The following is a 15,931-nucleotide window of genomic DNA, read 5'->3' on the forward strand; positions in this document are numbered from 1 at the left end:
GTCACTATAATTAAAATAGTTTTAGATTTACAAAGAGCTGGCTTTCCCACATCCTCCTTCATTTGACTCTTGCAAATCTGTTCCAGTCTTGCCTTTCTTTGGTTACTATTTGTGTAAGGGAATATGGGATAGGGAAATAAAGGTACAGATTCAGAGAGATCAGATTAACACACATACAATCCTCTCTTCTCCACAAACACTTCCCCATATCCTACAACAGGCAACAGATGTTTGCTTATTTGTTAACTTGTGCATATTGAAATTCAGGATGGGAAGAGTAGAATATCAGTTTTAAAATCAAAAAGTTCATTTATTGCTCTACAATTTTTTCTGATTGCTAAAATATGTAGAATAAGAAATACCAGTTAGAAGGAAGACCACAAATTTATATCGACAGAAAAACCAGTCATCTCTACTTGTGTACGTGTTCTATGTTATAAAACACAAATTATGTTATTAAAAATGCCTCCTACATTTGTAAATGTTACAATTGTATTAAAATAACAACAGCTATGTAATGACAGAAGTGATAGCATGCAAAGTAATTAAAATGAACAAAGAAGAACAGCTGGTTTGAACACATAGTTCTCTGTCAGAAGAGCCTGAAATTTATTTTGTGTGAACAGTACTGCATATAGATTATCAGAAGTACCTGTCATATAAATTACCTGTGGGAACCACTCTGACTCCCCAAGAGCTTTAAGGAATGTTGCTTCAGAATCAGTGGGAATTGTGCTGGGAACACAAGCTCTCATCAGCTTTTTAAAGCTTGCCTTTGTCTGTCGGATGTCACTGAATTCAACAGGAACAAATTCACAATTCAAAGCAAAATCAAGTTTGAACCCCTGTATGAAAAGGACAACAGCAGATTCAATTTAAAATAGAAGCATATTTTTCACTGAAAGTCTCCTTAAATCCCAGTCTTGCCTGTTTTTATTGCTAAATAATTCAATTCCTAATTCACCTGTCCAGGATAATAAAAATCCTTACACCACTTTCAAAATGTACCATAATAAAGTACTCATAACAGCAGAATGTACTGCACTGCAGTATTAATAATATTAATTAATAATAATAATAATTCTTGCTGTAGTGAAAAAACTAGAGTGACAATCTGTTGAGTTCTTTATACACAATATAATGTGTTTCCTTTAGCACTTTTAAAGCAAATTAACAATAAATTAAAAAAAAATTAAAATAACTGCATGGATGACATGCCAGCAGTGCAGGACAGATTCTGGGAGTTCAACAGAGCAGAAAAAAGGAACTCCCAAAGCCAGAAAGAACCCTTGTAACTGCAAACCAGCTGACTCCTCTAAGCAGTCACTGTACATTGGGACAGTTGTTGGTCTGAAGCACCTAATTCAGCACAGTCAGAGACACCTGAAGGCTTTGCTAGCAGAATTCCTCATGTTTCATTTAACTTACTCCATTTAGAGAAGGAGCAATAATAGAGGACCAAATAAAGAGAACAATGCAGTTAATGGAAAAAAACCCAAAACAGTGAACTATGATGAAAAGGATAATATGGAGAACATTAACAGGAAAAACAACTCTCATGTCCAAAGCATCATTGAAGGTGTTCATGCCAAACTTTTTGAGTTTTCTCCAAAAATTGCTCTTTCATTGAATTAAACTTGGCCTGCAAATAACCTTCATTAAGCTCCTTCATAGGATGTCAAGTGAAAATGCAGGAAAGTGAAAGCCCAGGTTTTATTCTATTGGGGACTTTGTCATGGGTCAGAAATAAATTCAATAACTCAACTAGCAAACTTGCTTTCTCAGAATGGTAATAACGTATGACAAAAGCAATTGAGGAAAGTAGCACCTTTCCTTAAAATGTTGTACATTTCTGTTTATATCCTCAATTTATATGACACAATATTTATCAGAATAAAGCAGATCTTCATAGGCATCTACATGCCCTTTACAAGCCAAAACATTCCAAGATAGCAGGATGCTAGCAAAAACTAGGAAAATACTTCACAATCAAAAATCAACTAGATTTCCTTATACTAAAATAAAAGTTGAATTGAATTCCTAGATTAGATACAAATCACTAAGAGAAGGTTCAAAACACTTTGTAATTTTATTCTTATACTTGCTAACACAATACACTCTTCCTTAGAAATGCCCAAAGATGACTCATCTTCCGCAAAACTGTGTTATTGAACAAAACAAACAAAAAGGTGAAAACTCCATGAGCTCTAAACCAGCAAGGAAATCATCCAGCATAATGTAATCATCCTTGAAATTTCCAGATTACATACATCCTACTGTATTTCAGAATATTTCATGCTGATTTTGTCCAATGCTTGTTGCTTGTACATCCAACAGTCATCTCTTTTCATACTCTGCATAGTAATACACACCTGTCTCTTAATACATTAAAAATGTTTTCATCTATACCAAGCACTAACATATTATCCCCAACTGTTACTGCTGATACATCAACCAGCTTCCTTCTTTTGCACGGGTGGCCTAAAGGGTCACTTCAAACTAAAGTAGTTTCTGCTACATGACTTTAGATGCATGATTGAATTCTTCACTTATCATTCATTAAGAGATCAAACAAATAGAAATAGTTGTTATTATTTGATTATGGCAATTTAATTCTTTGTAATTGATGCATTATTCTGGTGAAGCATAATTCCTCCACCTCCTGATAGAAGATCATTTCAGAAAGAATACTGATGTCTTCAATTACAGATACTGCCAGTGACTGGTTTTGAAGGTTATATATTTCAAAAAATACATATTATTTTATGATTGTTCGCATTTTGATTGATAAAGTACAAAATTGATTTTTCAATCTTTGAATGCAGATAGAAAAAAAAAACATTTCTGGAAAACAAGTAAAACTACCAAGAATGCATGTGGAAGATAGCTGCAGTTGTTTAAGAAACAGGTAAAACATCAAAATCAATTCAAAAAGGTGTCTTACACTGTACAAATCACGGTCCTCTTCAAGTAATCAAATCAGGATGGTCAGAGTTCTATTCACATCAATTTGGCTTAATGTGAGTTTAAGTGCAACCCACAGTAATGAAGGTTTTCTTCTCTGGTAATCTCTTTTCTGACTAACAACATTCTGTTTCATTCGTAGCGTATTTTAACACATCAGGAAAAATAAAATTGCACTTTAAATTACCAAATAAGTCTGTTTTCCTATTTCCCAAAATAGCAATCACTGAGATGCCAACTCAGCTGAGCATCAGACAGCAGTCAGCAGAACCAGAGTACAGTAGGATGTACTGAGGTGTAATTATGTGTGGCTCTGAAAGCAGGAACTTGTAAATATGCAGCTCCAGTACCTCCCTTAGAATATGAGTGGTGTCTGAAGGGGCAGCAAGCTCCTGTGCTGCTGCACCAACCCCGCTCCATCTGCCTGCAGTCCCATCCCTCAGCTTTACCCCCGCAGTGCCACGGAGCAGAGCCAAACTGCGCTGCCCTTGCAGGACAGCAGCCCAGGTGGTGAGGACACTGTGCCTGCCCAATACGCAGGCTTTGCTGGATGCTCTGGTGCCCAGCAAGGCATCTCCTTTCTAGCCATGCTACTCCCAGTCTGCATGTACGTACCTTGTACAAAAGCTATTCCATTCCTCTTCAGTCATCAGCTGCACATCTTTGTATCTCACAGCTCAACTACACGTTAGCATTTGACCAAAAGTCACAAATAGAGCTCTGTGCACAGAACTTTGGTGAGTCTGAGCCTGATCTTTAACTGTTCTTCAAGATAATTTAGTAATCTTAATTTATGTTAACTTTTTTGTAGTACATAACCACAGAGCTTGATTTTCACCACTCCAGCCCCCACCTAGTTATACAGCATTAATTGCTATTCTGCATAGAGAAATACCTCTCATAAGAGTTTACACCTTTAGGACACATATCTATCTGCCTTATCTAGAGTATTATTTACTGTTTTATAACAAGAGTTACTAAACTCCAGCCAAATAAAAACTATGTTAACATAAAAAAAATGAAAATTGCCATTACCCGTAACTGAGATTTTTCTCCAAATATATAGAGGGCTGCTTGTCTTCTCAAAAGCTGACTCTGCAGAAAAGCGCTGCTGCTGTAGGAAGGGGTGTTATCTTTCCCTGCAAGTCTTGCACCAACATCAATGAATGGAGTCTGAGTGTTGATAAATCGGTTGCTTGAACGAAGACTCGCCCATACACCTTCATAAGGATGAGAAATATTTAAAAATCTCTTCATGTGAGGCACTGGAGATCATAATTATTAAGGCAAATGTTTAACGTAACTTGGAAAGTAGAGTGCTTAAACATCTCATGTGCATGCCTCACAGGACATAATTAACAGCAACTACTGTAAAGAAGTATTTTTGTAACAAAAACTGTCGAAACCATCCTACTGCATTGTCATATAACCTCAGATAACAGTCAAACTCTTCACAGCACTTTCTGTTGTAGAGAAATAGTTGCTATGATATTAGTAATGCAATGATAAAATGAATCACACCTTGCAAATAATGTCTATTTAAGTCTGTGGAAATGAAATTATTAGTCTTGTTCTTTTCAGAAAGCGGGACAAAAGTTCAATGTATTTCCCGATCAAAGGGGGAGTTCAACTATTTTGAAGTCTAACTGTTAAAAATATTATACAATTACTTTCTTAAAAAAATAGCATCATTTAAAATTCCCTATTACCCAGTATTCTCATGTTCTTTTCACCCTACACAACGTAGGGTGTATTAACCATATCATATTCTAATGAAAATGTATGATGATCAGTTCAAATATCACATTTCAGGATAAAATATTCCATACTGACTCTTGAAATGCCATGACTAAAATGCAGAATGCCTCGAATTTTAGTTTTTAATTGTCCTTTTCTAACGGACAATTAGAAATTAAAATGAATTTAAGGATATTCTTCTTTTAATCTCATTGTAGCAGATGGGACTGTGGTACAGCTGTGTGAGTAGGGCCAAGGATGCCTAGATGATCACAGCCCTACAGTTCTAATCATTACTCTGGCAGCAGGGCATGGCACAGAAATCCCCAGAGCAGCAACAGCATGAGCTGGAAACAGTGCAGTCTGATGTGGAGCCATGGACCTGCATCTAAAGCAGCACAGCAATGTTTGAACAGCATCACACCAACCTCTCCAGAACACTGTCAGTGTGCACATCGTCCCTTGCTGCTGCAGCTGCACTGTCATTTCCTGAGCAGGAAATACCCACAGCACACAGACATGCTCAGAGCTGATCATGCTTAAGGAAACTTTGTGATTTTATCATGATAAAGCAGCAACAACCTGATTGCCAAGGCCTATTTAGCACTAGCAGAAGAAAAGACAAGCAGGAAATAGCTTTCTGTTTCTTGTGCCTAAATTAATAACCAGGATTTTGTGACATTGTTTTTATGTGTCCAGTGTGAGGTATCTGAATGGTACTGGATTTTCAGAATATAAGCAGCACTACTTGGAAAGTCAAATCCATTAAAGTATACTAAATTTCATGCTGAAATGGCAGAGTGAATTTCTTTAACCCACTATGCACTACATCAGATTATCAGAAGAGACTCTTGTCCAGAAGTCTGTGAAGTGAGATATAAAAAGAGGCACTAGAAATATCTCATAGTAGGAGAAATTTAGATACTATAGGACCAACACTCCACTCTCTTCAGGAAAAGCCAATAATATGCATAGTTAACATTTCTTGCATAGAAAAAAAAAGCTGCAGATAACAGTGAATTCCATTGAGATAGCTCAACCAGCGAAACAATTTTATTCTACTTTTTAGAAGCAGGATTACATTTCTATTAAAAAATAATTCTGTACAGTTACCCTCAACAGGGACTTGTCTGTACAGTTTAGCTTGTCTCCCTGTCTGGCTGCTTGTCTGAGCTGTGAGCAAAGGAATGGCTGGCAGGAGCTCATGAGTCACCAACAGTTCCCAACAGCTCCCACTTCAGTTTTACACACACCTCACATAGTGAAGTACTGTGTTCAATATAAACTTGTGTTTCACATTTCTACTGCTACACATGAAATAATAAAGACTTTAGCAAGCAGAATTCACAGCCAACATTTAATAAGAGAAATAATTTCTCGCTCATTTGGCATGACAAATGCCAGCTCCCACTGAGACTGCTGTCCCCAAAGATGACATACACAGAAGTACACAGGGACACTTGGGAGCATGTCACAAACGCAGCCATTATTAGCACCTGGAGCACATCAAAAGCAACAAAACTGGCTACAAATACATGCAGATGAACATGTTTACCAGCAATGGACAGCATGGATTAAAAGGAACAATTATATTTCTATTCTAATTTTGCCTAGTAGTTTATTTTTTGTTAGCAGTATCTAGTATTCATTATTTAGCATATACTCAATATTATGACTTTGTGATTTGGCAGACATCAATTTTTCCCTGTTCAGTAGCATTACCAATAATTATGGAAATAAATTAATTGACCAGGTAACTGTATTTCTTAGCTATTTTACTAAAGCAGTAGGAATACTAAACATTCTTTTACAGAATTAATGTTTTGCACTTTAAAATTTCCACACAGAAAATTTTCTGCACATCACTGTGTTAGAGCAGTGTCACTGCATCATACATTCAGTGGCCAAAAAATTTCAAAACAAAACCATAACACTGAGCTAAAAACTCAAAAGCTTTTGTTAATGCAGGATCAAGGCTGTCAGTATCACTTTAGAATGTGTTAAGATATTGTAGCAGCTATGAAGATGGTAGAAAAGAAGGTGTTTTTAGGACACAGAATACAGTACCTTGATGGACTCTTTCCTTAGTTGCTGATTTGGAATTTGAATGAGTGAAACATTTATCTCTGTACCCAAGCACTGGCAGATAACAGTTAAGACAGAAGGAGGAGGAATGGAATGCACATTGCAGCAAAACACATTGCAGGAGAAAAGAAAAGGGTTACTTATTAATTTCCAAAGATCCAGTATATATTGCATTTCTGTATAGTACATGATTTATCAGACAGAACAAATCTTAGTCATCACAAGACAAAACATCAATCAAGCCACAAAACCAATATAAAATGTGAAGGAAGTATCCATTTATCAAAAAGGAATAATTTTCATTGTCATTGCAATAGCTTCAAAGATGTAGCACAGCCATCATGTGTTTTTCCATAATTACAATACCAAAGGAAATGTAGTGATTAAATCATTCAGCCAAATACTTTATTGAAAGCTTCTACCCAGCTGAAAGGTAGCTTAATTAAAACTCCCAAACTCAATGCCTTTTATAAAAACTGCTCTAGTGCAGGGATATTAAGTGCATAATTTGATGGACCTCAAAACCAAAGCAGAGTGCAAGATGTTAGTTCCATGCACCCACAAACATTTTAAAAGAATTTTCTACAAATAAATAATTTTGAAACCAGGTAAGATCAATCACACAAAGAGATTTCCTCTCCCCTTGCAAAAATTCTCATTTCAGTGGGGGCCTTACATGTTTACCAGTGCATGTATCTTTGGCTAAAAAACATGTCAACACAGCCAAGTTCTTTTAATACAAATATTCTCTTAAAATTACTTGAAATATTAATGTCTCCTGCTTTTAAAATAATTCTCTGAGCTGGGTCTGTATTTATTAATTATAAATACTCTAGTATTTCTCCAATAGCAACAAATCACACTGAGAAAACTTTTTATTCTACTAAACCACACAACAGTGCCAGGTAAGAAATGCTGCTCTGTAGAAGCCACACTATATTTATGAAGAAACATAAATGAAAAGCTATGAATTTTGAGTGAACTTGCAATTCTTATGAAAGATATCAACCAAGGTATTGCCAAAAAAAGGTCTGAGAATGAAAATGTATTATGAAATGTAAGTATTTGAACAAATATTTCAGATCAAAACCAACTTGACTGGGCTTTGGGCAGATACTTTGTTACAACGTTCCAGATAAAGTAAAATAACATACTTGACACAGACACAAATACTCAGAAAACGGATCAGTATTCAGAACAATGATGATTTTTAAAATGAGAAATACTACTCAAGCACTGGAACATATCTTTTAACTTAAATTCTAAAAGGATGTGTATTAAAAATACATTGCCTAGCACAGAAAAATAGAAATGTCATTTTTAACTGGTGTATTATAGCTGAACCTGGCTTTTGACCTCTGGTATGTGTGATAACAAAAACAAGAAGGAGTGATCCAGAATCCAAACCACAAAAATACTGCTATTGTACTTTGTGCAGTGCAGTGCATCACCCATGGCTGCTTGCTACTTCACATAGGAAACAAAACTAGCTGTGAAATACTAAGAAACTTTGCCATTATGAATTTGAGAACAATTTAAAAGATTTTATATACTTTGTGTACTATAAAATTTCTTTCAAAAGAATTGTGTCAGCTAATCTGCAAACCCTAGTGTTCACTTCTCTGCAGGGAGATAATGCCTTTCTCTGTTCCCTCCTACCCTGTCAGCTTCTCACCTTCACTAGGGCTCCCAGTGTACTTGTCAAACATTCTTACGTTTCAGCAAAGTCCTCACGTATCCTGCTGAACTGTGAACAGACACCTTTCAGATCCAGAGAGCAGGTGTGGCATCAATCCAGCAAGACACAAGATAACTCCTCTGCCCTCTTCCTGATTACTGCTCAAATTTAGCCAAGAGACTTTAATGTCCAACAAAACACGTCTGGGACCCAATACTTGGCTTGAGGCTCCTTTTTTCTTTGCTGAGTAGCAACAAACTCATCCTATCACACTTAGCACAAACTCTAATCCTAGAAACCAGCAAGAGTTATTTCAGTAATCCTTTTATCTTTAAAAGACAAGTTCCATGCCATCAACCAGCGAGCTTTCCCTTACTTATCTGGAGCACCTTCTCTGCCCTCAGTGCCACTTCACTGTTGGCACTTGGGTCCCAACACAGGGGATGGAACCCACCCAAACATCTGCTGTCACTACCCAGCACTTTCACTATTTCAGTGCTAAGGCAGGCTGGGCACAGCCACCAATGTATCCAACAGCTGCAGGCACTTTCCCTCTTGTTCCTTTTGGTCCCTAATAATTTTACCCAGCCAGTTAAAACCACTAGGTTTTTTCATCTCCAACTACAATACAGTAAGAAGACAGGAAGCAGAGAACACAAAAAAATTACATATGAAATATAACTATACTATGATTAATGAAAATGCACAGAATTTTCTGCTTCTGATGATCAGCATTTCTTCTCCTGCCCTTCTTCTCTTCCCCTCTGCTACAGTTCTCACATCACTTCTCTATACAGCTCTGAGCATTTTCCTTTCTTCTTCCCTCTCGCACTTTTCCTTCTTTTACTTCCTTAATCCCATCCATCTCTTTTGGAGGTTTTTCTCTACAAAATCATTTTATCCTGCCCCATATGAAGCTACAGGTTTGGTATCACACAGTAAGATTTAGGTTGGAATAAATCTCAGCAGGTCAACATAGGTCTAACTAATTTTAGATGAGGTATCAAAAAGGAAGAAGAGCAACTTTTAGGTGCTTAGAAATAATTGTAAGAGGAGCTACCAGGGCTAAAGGGTAATACATCAAATATAAAATGTTCTCTTTTAGGAAAAAGATTAATTCCTATATTAACACAATTCCTAACTGAGTGCTTAATGTTCCACTAATTTAAAAAAAAATTGAAAAAAAATCTTTATTTCAATGGTAAAGGTCTTGAACAGAAATTTCATGCTTAGATAATGTTATGGACCGTGGCTAACCTGTAATTTCTCTTGTTTCACAGAGCAATGAATCAGTAAGGAGTATAATTATTTTTATTTCACTAACATTTTTTATAGTTCATTACTTCAAATAATAGACTTTGAGCTAGTCTTACTAACCTCCTCGAGCAAAGCTATTGGATAGATTTACATCCAAATGTCCTGGCACTACCTGCTTAAACACAGTGGACATTCTTGAAGCCCTCGTTTCAGTGCCTAAAGTCAGCCAAAAAAAGAATAGAAGATTAAAACACTACAGAGTTAACCAGCCTAACATAACTGATAAAATGCCCTTTTCCATACTATACAGCTAATTCTTGCCAATTTTGTACTTGAGATTTTTTTTAAACAAATGTGTACATTGGCAACAGTATGGAGGTGTTAGATACAGCTAAGCAGTCAACATATTTTACAATAAATGAAGCAAAGCATGCACACTTTGGGAATGGTGTTACTTTACAGGAAAAGCCACTGTTTGGCAGTATTAGGCCAATTACAACCAACTGAGTAAGACAAGACAGACACAATTACAAGTCACACAGTTCTTTCTGACACCTTGGGGTTACCTTCACATAAATCTGACCAGGTTTCATCACAAAATAACTGGAATAAAACATGGATTAATTTCTTCATGATTCCACCTAGGCATAACTCAAATAGTGTATTTTGAAAGAATTTTCACTGCAAGGAAAGCTCTATTGGGAAATTATATTAGAAACCCATTATGAGTATGTAACACAGAGAAATGTCTGTATGCCTTCCACTGCTGCTGCAGCTAAAGAGTATATCCATCTGTTTATGAGCTTGCAATCACATACTTCCCAATTATATGAAACAGAGCAGTATTTTGCATTGTTTTCAATTTGGCAGTCTCTTATTCAATGTGCAGTTTGCAATATGTTCAATGTTTTATAGAAGACTTTACTTTTTACTTTTGATTCTCTTATATAATTGTTGAATCTAGTATCTTAAAAAACAATCAAAAATAACTGGAAAGCTTTGGCATCTTAACATTCTGGAGATCTTTATTTTGTTTGCTCCAGAATTGTAACAAATGACTAATGCCTCAAGACTGACCATCATACTCAAGTAAATTCTATCAAGACCAATGACCCACAGGTGGATAATTGTTTACTGTCAGACTAATACCCAAAAATATTTTGGGAAGGCTTATAAAGCATGCAGAAAACATTCACTGAAACTAAGAGTGAATAGGCTATCTGAAAAGTCTAACAATGCAGAAACAGAATTCATATGGGACACTGAAATAACAAAATCAGAGAAAACTCACTCTTCAACTTAATCACAGAAAAGCACTATACAAACCAATTTTACCTGGAGACAGAGCAATTGTTGGGCTAACAGTGAGAGTGTTACTGCCATTCATTTTGCAGTGGACGGATATCACATTCAGTAAGGCTTGTAGGTATTTTTCCTGTTCTATACTGCTTGAAGATTCTAAAGAAGCAGGAGCTAGAGCACAAGATGAATGGAATACATTAAAATACAAAAATACAATTTACAAATACATGGAATAGCAAACCAAAAAGCTTATTGTGCAAAGGAGAGCACTGAAAATGTCATAGTTTGTCCATCAAAAAGCCTTTCCTTTGCTGGCAAAGGATGCTCAGCTGTTCCTCACCTGGTTGCAGGGCAGCATTCAGCAGTGTTCTCTTGCACTCTACACAAAGCTGAACTGCTGAAACAGTCTGTTACCTCATGGTCACTACTTAAGACTTCCACCATAAGCCAGTGAAAATAACCCACCATCATAGAGTGAAAATAATGTAACATTCCCTTCACTCTCCAAACAAAAAGTAACATTTCTAAGTTTGTGCCACTTGCCAGCAAATTTTAGCCTTTTCAAAAATGTGCAGAGAAAAGGCAGAACTGTTTCTTTGACAAAAGTGAATTGAACCCACACTCAAGCATTTCTTCCTCACTCCAGAAAAGGAAGGTTACTCACCTGTACCTGGAGGATCCCTGAATGCCCATTCACTGCTGTTTGCATGCAGCAGACACCAGTGTCCATGCTCTCTGCTGCAGTAAGAGACATCAGTGGACACAATCCACATGCCCTTCAAGTGCCCTAGCCCCAGAATCTGACCACTTCAATGGATACAGAAGAGAGGAAAGAGGATGGATAGGGCATGCACACCTGGATAACACATCTTAAGGGATCTCCAATGAGGAAAAGTAACACTCCTGTTCCCCAATAACAGTCCACCTGCTCCTTCACCAGCTCACCAGCTGGCAACTTCAGGAAGCGTCTTCCCACATGTTTGGGTAAGCTGTAACAGGAAGGGGCTGCACTGTTCTGAGTACCACAATTCCCTCTCTGAACCCCCCTGAAAAATCATTTACAAGCATGCTATTTCACATGGCTACAAAACTCAGAAACAGAATGATTTCTCAATTTTTACCAGTGTTGCTCAATTTGCTGGAGACATGGAGAAGGACCACTTCAGAGAGAGAGAAGTGGCTCCGAAGACTGGATGAAAGCAAAGCCAGAGAGGAAACAGAGTTTAAAAGCGGAGGGCAGAGAAAGAAAAAGCAAGATGAGAATGTTTAATGCTCTGAGAAAGTACTGAATTTAAGCAGACAGTCCACTTAAGACAATCTTAAAACTTTAAAAAGTTAAGAAACCATTAACAAAACACAGAACCAAGGGGAAAACCCCTTGAAAACTACAAAAATAAAAAAAACCCCACGCATTGTGAATAGGTGCAAGGACTTTAAAGAAGGAAAGGAGATAAAGGGCAGGTCCTGGGCCACACTACAGTGACAAAAAAGTGTCCAGTAAGTCAGGGTTTTTTTTTCAAATAACAAACCGAAGTTTTGGAATTCCTGTTTATTGCAGTGACCTCTGGACTTCCTATAGGACAAAAATTTCATTGCTGCTTGAACAGGATTTGGTATCCTGACCACAAGAGTCCAGATTTGGAAGAAGAGATAAAGATTTTGATTGAGCACACTTTGATAAACCACCATCATAACTTGTAAATAGTTTTCTCTGATGATAATCCAATCAGATTCTATGCTGGAGACTAATGGAGAACAACCTGATTAGCTGGAGGTGGAAAAGAAATCTCAAGATAACTCTGTTGAAATCATTGTCTGAATTGAATGTACAATTAGAAAGTGATTAGACAATGTACATGCAGGAAACATCACGCTGTTTCTGTCTGACCAAGTGGAAAAAGCCTGAAGAGCAACATTATTTTCGCTTCAACTCCTAAGTAGGGTATACACATCCTGAAATCCACTGGAATGATCTCTGGGTCTCCCAGTCCTTAAAGCAATGCCACAAAAAGTCAGTTTAGGTCTTGACAATTTATTTAAATGAAAGGAAATGAAGTGTCTAAATGAAAGGATAGTGTCCATACCACCTGCACTTAGAGAGTTTTCTGAAAGAAGAGTACTGCGTGTGTTTCAGGAAAAAGATTCAGAAGACAAACAGCTTTACTTATAAGAAAGTCTGTCACTGAACTAGGCAGATACTGGATTTAAAGATTGCAGGCTCTTGTGAATGAGATGGAAAATTTGCCCTTCATCCTTGTCACCAGTCACCCCATCACACAGTGCTTAACAGCAGAATGAAGAAGTGAAAGACTACTGCTGACTCCAGTGCATGACCCTCCTACTGCCCAGGTGAACTGGGATTTCTATAAAATTACTCATCTTTTAAGTGTTGTCTCATGAAGGTCAGCACAGCGACATGGATTAAAGCAAAAGATGAGGATGGAGATCCTGGTGGCAGTTGTATAAGCCCCAGGAAAGAAATGCATTGCAGCAATGCAGTCAGTTTGCCTCACTGCTAACACGTGCTCTATTTGCCTCCTCACAGGCTGCTCCATCTGTATCTTGCCTGTACCAAGGCAACTGTTCTCTCCGACAGTGTTACTACATGCAAGAAACATAAATGGTCTTCCTACAGGGCAGCTGACCAAGACACTGTAATTCAGGTGTAGAACATTAGAAATTCAGAACTACAATGCTCTGCAACAAAATTCCCAGAAAGATCAAAGTGTAATTCTGAAATCCACTTCAATGTTTTAAAGGAACTTGACAAAAGACCTGTATACTCTCTGTCTCATATTCAAACATCTGTTAATAATCCTTTTAAATACAATTCTGTTGCACATGTACTTTAGTTTCACACAGAAATTCAGTACTGTGCATATTTATCTAAAAAATAAGTTCGGTGCTTCTTATACAACATGTTGATCTCCAACTATGCTTTGAAAACTCGTTTAGCACACATCACAAAAATGTTCATTGAATTCCAGCAGGTCCTCTCTGTTTCCGTGTATCAGTCCTGAGCTGGGTAATAGAAACCTACTCCTATGAAATCTCTGCTTAGGAAGGTATGAATCTGTCAGCTTGAATTTAACTTCAGACTGTCTTTGCTCTCTTAGCTTGCATGATAATGTGTTTTTAAATATAAACTTTCTCTCATTGTACACAACTCCTCCTGAGGCAAACACATGCACCTGTGTGTAACTATCTTTGTTGATCAGTTTTGTTTCACAGAGCTTCAACTTCATTGTGAATAAAGTAATTATCCTATAAATATTTTCCATTTTCTTTGCAGTACAATTCTGAGGAGAGCCTCCATTTTTTTCCCACATTTGAAAAGAAATAGTAACTCCAGAAGTGAGTACCTGTCAGATATAGTCACTATCAACCAGTTACCTGGTGCCTAATATTCTGCTGAAGTATGGCAATGGCAATATAAAAGATTATATGAAATTTAGAAAAGAAATCATGTACAAAACCAGTAAGATCACACACAGGAAACACATTTTATGGGGTCAGGCTTTAAAGATCTTGTTTTGGAAGGCTCTCCTACTCCCATGCACATAGCAATGACAGCTACTACAGAAAACATGGAAGTGCTTGTCCTCTTATAATTCTGAGGCTACTCCTGCAGATTTTTTCAATTCATTCCATCTCTGCCAGGTCAAAGATGCCCAGCCAGTATTTCAGCTAAGACAATCAGAGTTAAATCAGTTTAAAACTAACATTTGAATTGCCATGCTTAGGATTCACACCACAAGCTTGTGCAAGAACTGGTGTAGCCATTAGCTTTGGCAGCTGCTGTGTGAACCAATGGTAGTATTCACTGATGCATTTCATGAATCCTTTCAACAAAAATCCATGATATAAATGTCAATTCATTACCTTGCTCATCACTCCAACTGAAAAAATGCCCCCCCAAAACACTGAAGAGGTACACTGAATCAATGCTATAGCAATGAATATTCAGCAGATAATTAATGATTCACAAATTACTGTTCATAGCCAGTACAGACAATGCCTAACATAAAAACCATTTTTTTAATATCTCTGAAATCATAAGATTTTAAAGGTGTATTTGATACAGACACAAAACCTCACTATGTCTGATGAAAACTGCTCTTTTCAAGTAAGAAAAATGTGGTTTTCATAAAGACACTCTGTGAAGAAAAAATTCATGAGACTATGTAGAAAATATTTAAATCATGTAATCTTCAAACTACTTTTATGTGACTTGCACGTAAGTGTACAGTCTGCTTGCTATAGGCTTTGAAAAATTTTAGAGAACACAGTTCAGTAGAATAAAATCTTTCAGTTATGCTTTAGCCATTATTGCGGAGAAACACAAACATAAACAGGACACAGGAATCCGTTTGCTACCTTAATGAGTTCCTGGTATTCCAATTCTACCTCACATTTCCTTCTTCTCAAAAGACAAAAATTATGGCCTAATTCTTGCATAATTTCTAAAGAACTACCAGTTTGATTAAAGAAAATACTGGCTCCTTCATTCTTGGCATGAAATGAACTCTGAACAAATTATCAGCATATGACATGGAAATCCAGGCAGTCATAGTAAGTATCCTAAACACTGTCTGTGAATGATGAAAGTCAACTAATGTTCTTTCCAAAATTAATCTTGCCCTAATATTATATTCTTCTGACAAACTAACTATTCTGATAAATCTTGTGTTGGTCCAGTCTTGACCACACAAAGGAAGGGATTTACTTAATGCAAAGACTCCAACTAGAATTTTTCAGGTCTCTGTTTTATAAAAGAAATATAGAAGTTAAACTAGTATTACAGTGAAAAACATGAGAAAAATCAAATGGCTTATGATCTCTCTAATATTTTATGTAGCCTTCTATTCAAAGGGACACCATACACTCATCACATAAACCAGTGCAAAG

General features: G+C 36.8%; 1 protein-coding gene across 6 annotated transcripts in view; it reads right to left on the reverse strand.

Annotated features, from left to right (window-relative positions):
• SBF2 (SET binding factor 2) overlaps positions 1–15,931 on the reverse strand; it is a 259,930-nt gene that overhangs the window by 25,243 nt on the left and 218,756 nt on the right. For 3 of the 6 annotated variants that reach the window (XM_071558954.1, XM_071558953.1, XM_071558957.1), the window contains 5 exons: positions 11,057–11,194; positions 9,842–9,937; positions 6,769–6,840; positions 4,000–4,184; positions 669–845 (listed from right to left, as the gene is read on the reverse strand). In XM_071558954.1, the coding sequence (XP_071415055.1) occupies positions 669–845; positions 4,000–4,184; positions 6,769–6,840; positions 9,842–9,937; positions 11,057–11,194 (668 nt within the window). The remainder of the gene's footprint in view (positions 1–668; positions 846–3,999; positions 4,185–6,768; positions 6,841–9,841; positions 9,938–11,056; positions 11,195–15,931) is intronic. The other 3 variants (XM_071558956.1, XM_071558955.1, XM_071558958.1) reach the window with 2 other exon arrangements.

The sequence above is a fragment of the Pithys albifrons genome, chromosome 6, assembly GCF_047495875.1.
Source record: "Pithys albifrons albifrons isolate INPA30051 chromosome 6, PitAlb_v1, whole genome shotgun sequence".
NCBI classification, from domain to species: domain Eukaryota; kingdom Metazoa; phylum Chordata; class Aves; order Passeriformes; family Thamnophilidae; genus Pithys; species Pithys albifrons.